Source organism: Plasmodium falciparum (assembly GCF_000002765.6).
Source record: "Plasmodium falciparum 3D7 genome assembly, chromosome: 1".
NCBI lineage: Eukaryota > Apicomplexa > Aconoidasida > Haemosporida > Plasmodiidae > Plasmodium > Plasmodium falciparum.
In genome coordinates, this window is record NC_004325.2 from 150001 (window position 1) to 157500 (window position 7500).

At 20.7% G+C, this 7500-nt stretch overlaps 2 protein-coding genes across 2 annotated transcripts in view; one reads left to right on the plus strand and one right to left on the minus strand.

The window, feature by feature from the left end:
* Positions 1-2777, minus strand: part of PF3D7_0103400 (zinc-carboxypeptidase, putative) — a gene marked incomplete at both ends in the record, with an annotated part of 4863 nt that extends 2086 nt beyond the window's left edge. Inside the window, one exon of the mRNA XM_001350930.2 lies at positions 1-2777. This exon is cut by the window's left edge and continues 2086 nt beyond it. Within this exon, the coding sequence (XP_001350966.2) occupies positions 1-2777 (2777 nt within the window).
* A 1398-nt stretch (positions 2778-4175) lies between these two features.
* The window catches only part of PF3D7_0103500 (conserved Plasmodium protein, unknown function), a gene marked incomplete at both ends in the record, with an annotated part of 6251 nt that continues 2926 nt past the window's right edge, over positions 4176-7500 (plus strand). The window contains 2 exons of the mRNA XM_002808557.2: positions 4176-6520; positions 6657-7500. The exon at positions 6657-7500 is cut by the window's right edge and continues 1466 nt beyond it. Of these exons, the coding sequence (XP_002808603.2) occupies positions 4176-6520; positions 6657-7500 (3189 nt within the window). The remainder of the gene's footprint in view (positions 6521-6656) is intronic.

The following is a 7500-nucleotide window of genomic DNA, read 5'->3' on the forward strand; positions in this document are numbered from 1 at the left end:
TGAGAATAATCCTTATCATCATTATATTTTATTATATCACATTTTTCTTTTTCCTCTTGATAACATATATTTTTTATATCTAAACATTCTTTACACATATTATCATTTGAATATTCATTTGTACATCCTTTTGTACATCCTTTTGTATATCTATTTGTATATCCATTTGTATATCCATTTGCACATCCATTTGTACATCCACTTGCACATCCCCTTGTACATCCATTTTTCATATCAACAAATAAATTATTTACCACTCTATTTTTATCCAATTTTTTACTTGTTAATATATACCCTTTCTTCTTAATCTCCTTTCTTATAGCATTACTACTTATATCCATCCCATCAACCAATTTTTCATCACATGTATTGTTCGCTTCGACAATGTTTTGTTTTTTTTCTACACTTTCTTTTAATTCTTCTTTATTATATTCTTCCATCCTATCATAATTTGTTATACATAAAACTGGGCAATCAAACCCACATGATGTTTTGCACAACCTTTCTTCTATATAATTAATTGTAGGGTGATCCTTCAACAAATTTCTTATCAAACATAAATATTCACTCAAATAAGAATACGTATATGGATAACTACTTGCAAAGTATACTGTATCATATGCATACGTAAAATCATAACTAAATTCTAATGTATACGTATTATAATTATAATATTCCATACTATTTTTTTTTATATTATAATGCTTACATGAACTGTTTTTTATATATTTTATATCATATGAATTTCTTTCCCATTGTATATTCTCTATTTTATACTTACATTCTGAAAAGGATAAAGGCGAATGACCATATTTATATAAAAAAAAAGGCTTGGCCATATTTTCTATTTTAAATCTAACAGTAAATGGTTTCTCTAACTTCCTTACATTTCTAACAGTAAATTTATCACATGCGTCTAACGAATATTTTCTATTCCCATCTAAATTCGTATCTATTTCGTCATTATTTATGTCATTCAAATATTGATTCATACACCTTTGTCCACTCCAATTAGTATAGCTAAGGTGATTATTATTCTTTCTATTTAGGTAATTTCCTGTACTGTTCATGTAATTTACAGTGCTATCCAAATTATTTACAATATTGTTTATATTATTACCTGTACTGTTCATGTAATTTACAGTGCTATCCAAATTATTTACAATATTGTTTATATTATTACCTGTACTGTTCATGTAATTTACAGTGCTATCCAAATTATTTACAATATTGTTTATATTATTACCTGTACTGTTCATATAATTTACAGTGCTATCCAAATTATTTACAATATTGTTTATATTATTACCTGTACCGTTCATGTAATTATACACAACGTTCATATTATCCCCTATATGATTAATATCTTTATTACACATTTTCATTTTATATAACTCATTCGTATAATATTCATTTGGAACATAACTAGCACTGAAATAGAACCACTGGTTTTTTTTCTCGTTCATTCGTATATCCGGATTGAGGAATAAGGAATACACTTCTTTGTCATTTTCTTCCTTTATTACATATTTTAAATTCCCAGATTCGAATTTTGAATTAAATAATATATGTCCTTTTGGTATATATAATTCTTTTATTTTTTCATCATTCATTTTGCTCATTGAGGGGCAAATATATTTATATTTATATTTATATCCTGGTATATTTAGGCAGTATATATTTTCTATTTTCTTTTCGTACCATGGACAAGATAAATTCAAAGGTGCGTTCACATTATCATATGGATATTTATTTAGACAATACTTCATATTATTATTTTTATTATTATGTTTTTCTCTTGTTTTCTCTTCATCGTATGTGTTAGTACTCTCATGAGCATCATAATGATTACCATTGATATGTTCATTTTTATTGTGTTTTATAAATTTATTTTTTTTATAGATTATATAATGACTAAGAAAATTATCGTGATAAGAGAAATGTCTTTCATTTTTTCTTTTCTTATTATATTGTTTACATTTATTTTTACATATATGCAAAAAATTATAATTTAGTATTTCTTCGAGTTCCTTTAAATTTTTCAAAAATAATTTTTCATTAATCAAATTTATATTTTTCCAGTTATGATTAATAAAATATTTTAAATTTGTAATTTTTCTAACATCATTGTATTGATTACATTTATTCGTATAATCATTATCATTATATTGATTACATTTATTCGTATAATCATTATCATTATATTGATTACATTTATTTGTATAATCATCATCATTATATTGATTGCATTTATTTGTATAATCATCATCATTATATTGATTGCATTTATTTGTATAATCATCATCATTATATTGATTACATTTATTTACGACATCATTATTTTTGTTCCTATTTCTACCATATACTATAGATGGAAGTTCAACGTGTATATCTGTATTTTCATATAACAATTTACAATCCTCATGATATACTATCTTAACTATATTTTTTACATTTTTTTCATAAGATGAATTCAAAATGGCTTGTTGCATTTTTATATTATCATAACACTGTTCATTATTTTTAAATGAAAATAAAGATAAATCCTCAAATGGTTTGTCTCCTTGTCTTTTATTCTCTTCATTTTCTTCTAATAACAAATTACTTTTATTGTCATCTTCATCGTTTTTCTCTTCATCGTCTTGTTTGTTATCCTCATTATCATTATTTTTATTATCATTCCTTATATTTAAAATATCAGATATAGTAACATCACTAAAATTATTATAAGTAAAACAGTAAACACCATTGCCACTGTCTTCATTTTTAAAAAGCATTCTACGTTTTAAAAAAAAAAAAAAAAAAAAAAAAAAAAAAAAAAAAATATATATATATATATATATAATGAAACTCGTAAATTCTATCCTAAGGTATGTATATATATATATTTTTTTTTTTTTATAATAATAATGAAGAGGGCATAAATAAAAAAACCTTCTTTTTTTTATAACATTCAAAAAATAAAATAAAAATAATAAATTAGTAAATAAATAAAATATATATATATATATATATATATATATATATTTTTTCTAATTCATTATTTTTAGTTTTATTTTATTTTTTTTTCCCTGTGCACTTTTTTGCTAACACAAGAAAAATAAAATAATATAAATTAAATATATATATATATATATATATATATTATATTATTTTTATAAAATCAAAATTAAAAACCACAACAATTATTTAAAAAAAATAAAATAAAATAAAACAAACTTAAAAGCTCAATTTCAATGTTTATATATATAATATATATATATATATATATATTTTTTACTAACTAAATTTTTTTTCACATATATATTTTAAGCATTACTCTTATGTGTACTCTTTATATATCTTAAGGTCTTTAAAATTAAAAGATAGTTTATTATGTATGTTATTATTCAATATATATAATATATTATGTATGGTATATATTAATATTATTTTATTCTAAACAAAAATAATAATTATATATATATTGAACAAAAAGAAAAAAAAAAAAAAAAAAAAGAAAAAAAGAAAAAAAAAAAAAAAAAAAAGAAAAAAAGAAAAAAAAAAAAAAAAAAAAGAAAAAAAGAAAAAAAAAAAAAAAAAAAAACCTTAATATATTATATATATATATATATATATATATATATATATATATATATATTTATATTTATATGTGTCCTCTTCTTTTATAAATTGATAATATTATTCAGATTCATATTTAAAAGATAAAGATCATAAAAAAATTACTATCATATATTATTATGATTTTATTATATGTGTTCATTTATAAATATATATAAATATATAAGAACACGAATTCATTGTAATACATTATTAACTTTTCTGTTGCGAAGAGTTATATATTTTGTAAGGTATAAAATATAAAGATTAACAAGGTCCATATTAAAATATATCACTATATATGTTTTTCCTTTTATTCTATACGGAAAAATGTGAGTATTATACACTGTCACAAATATATTATATATATATATATATATATATATATATTTATTTATTTATTTATTTTGTTTTATTTTTTTTTTTTTTCATTCATTTATCTTCCATGTGTAAAAAAAAAAAAAAAAAAAGGGAAAAATATATGTTTTGTTTTATTTAAATGTTAATATATATTTTCATTTTCATTTTTATTTTTTTTTGTTATACTTATCATCATTTCGTTCGAATATATTATTATGACTTTTCTATGTACAATGAATTCCTGCGAAGAATTGAATATCACTAATCTTATAATTTCCTTGATTAAAAAAAATAAGGTTCATGATGATTTGTTATGTGTAAAAACTTTATATCTTTTTATAAAAACAAACAAAGTTCCTATATCCTTAAAATTATATAATGAGAAACAAAATATCTTTGTAAGCATATGCACTATTATATGTAATAAATTAAAAATATACTTATATCATATATTATGCAAAACCGGAGATGGAGAGAAAAAAAATTTATATCTATTCATAAAAAATAATTTATTATTATTAAATCAAGATGCTGTTCTCGATTATGATATATGTAATAATATACACAAGGCATGTGTAACGATAGAATTGTTTTTAAAAATTATAATTTTGTGTTTTAAACATATTAATGATAATAAGCATAATGATAAACATAATGATAAACATAATGATAAGCATAATGATATACATAATGATAAACATAATGATATACATAATGATAAACATAATGATAAACATAACGATATACATAATGATATACATAATGATATACATAATGATATACATAAGGATGTTATATTCCTTGCATGCATTAATAACATATCAATGTTATTACATATATTAGAAAATAGAAATAATAATATGACTAATGACAAAATGTGTAATGAACATTTTTATTTAATAATAATAAAATATATAAAATATTTATTTGTACATATTTATGGTAACAAAAATATATTGAATGATAAAAATAATAAACAAGTTCTTTATTCTTGTCTAACATGTATAATTAAAAATTTATTAGAAAATACCATAAAACAAAATAAAAAAATAAAATATAAAACATTAAAGTTATTATATATAATTCTTCAAAAAATTCAAGACATATATATAATAGATATATTATTTAATAGACTCTCTTTATATTTATTTCTTCTATATAAAACGTGTGAACCATCTGCAAATATAACAAATTTTATACTCAAAATATTTCTTATCTCATCGAATCAAATACTTTTATATTATTATAAAAACAATCAAATATTAGATCAATATAAAGAAGTTCATGAAAGTACACATAATTATGAGAAAATAAATGTATATTATAAAAAATATAAACTCTTCTTACAAGAACACAAAAAGAAGGCACACAAGACTGTATTAACATTCGATGGGAAGCATAATGTAGATAGTAAAGATAGTACAAAGCATATATGTTTACATAGAAATACGGAAAATAATCAACAAAATGAAAAGTATGATAATCATAAAATAGATGATACACATATTATAGATAACGATAACAACAGCTTAACTCAACAGTTTAATTATGTAAATAAATTAAATTATAGTACACAAAATTTATCAAATATTTATTTTTTTTCTTATTATATACTAACCAATTATGATAAAAATATAAAAGACATATTTCCAATATGTAAAGTTATTATAGACCATTACCCTTTTTTAAATAAAAATCTTGTACTTATGAGTTTCATTTTTATTCTTTCCGAAATGTTTTATGATAAAAATGAACATTGGTTAAATCACTTGAATGTCTTATATGGAAATGGGTTATCTAACTATTTACAAAGTTGTGATATAAGTACACACGACGTGCATAGTATAACAAATTTGCTAAATAATAATAATAATAATAATAGTTGTGATGATAATAATATTAATCATCATCCTTATGACCAGACATATATACCGGTAAAAAATGTAAATATAAAATCACCACAATATGACCACCAAAAGGATACGAACCAAAATATATTATCACCTCTTCATAATGGCTTGTCTTTTATTTTTAAACATTTAATAAGAATGCTAAAAGAAGATGATAAAAATAATAATCATATTATTAATAATATTGAAAACTATTCTGTGGAATCTTTAAATTACTACATTGAAAATTATTACTTCAAATATATGTTTAATATTTTTTCATTTAAAAAACAAGAAAATAAATATCTTCTCAAATATTTAAAAGGTTATATATATTATAGATATATATTCAACATCATATATCCTAATTTATCTCCTGAACATTTTACTATCTTCCATAATATATTAGATTTATATACAGTCTCCAATTTTAATTCTATACAAAATGAAAATCTTCTTGTTTCATCATATACACAGAAAAATATTTTAAGCGAGAATAATATCATATATTCTTTAGACTTTTTTGTTCAAGAAAATATTACAAAAGATTCTGATAATCTTAATAAATATGTGCAACCTATGAATGAGTGTAACCAAGAAAATGAAACGGCTTCCTTCTCCTTTGAAAAATTTAAAAACATAAAGGAGGCTTTTAAAAATGAAAACATCACGTGAGGAAAAAAAAAAATAAAATAAAAAAAATAAAATGTACACATATGTGTATATCTTATAAGTACATGGACATATATATATGTGTGTGTTATATATATATACATATATATATATATATTATTTTTTATATTTTAGGCTTATTAACCAAGTCAGCATGTTCTCTCTTCTTTTTATAGAACGAAATATAATAGATAACTTTCTAGACGATGTTATTTTTGCCGCCTGGGATAATGTTGAAAAAAATGAAAAAATAAAAATTCATGCGCAGTATAAAATAGATTCATCAGAACATATGAACAAAGGATCACATGATAATGTAACCAAAAGGTGGTGGGAACAGATTTACTACTATGTAGATAATAACGACACAAATAAAATGATAATGAAAAGTGAAGAAAAAAATGAAGAAAAAGAAAAATATATATTAAAATATAAATATTTGCATTTCCTTAATTATTACTTGGACTCCTTAATTCTTATGACATATATCAACCTTTACATGAATATAAGAGGAATTAATAGGGACCCTATAACGTTAAGGGTATATACAAATTCGGACACGGAAAATAATAATAAAAGTGATGGTAGTAATAAAAGTGATGGTAGTAATAAAAGTGATGGTAGTAATAAAAGTGATGGTAGTAATAAAAGTGATGGTAGTAATAAAAGTGATGGTAGTAATAAAAGTGATGGTAGGAATAAAAGTGATGATAATAATAAAAGTGATGGTAGTAATAAAAGTAATAAAAACTATAATAGAAGCAACAAATGTAATAGTAGTTGTAATAAAAACAACAGAAATTATTTTATCAAAGCTATGCAACATGATATAATGAAAAGTATCTTATATGAATATTATCCTATGTTTAATAATTATTTCTCCTTAGCCATAATAATCAAAAGAATACACGACAAAATAAATATTAAAAATATCCTAGAAAAAATTATGCCTTTTCTTAGTTGTAATAAAGTAAAAAAA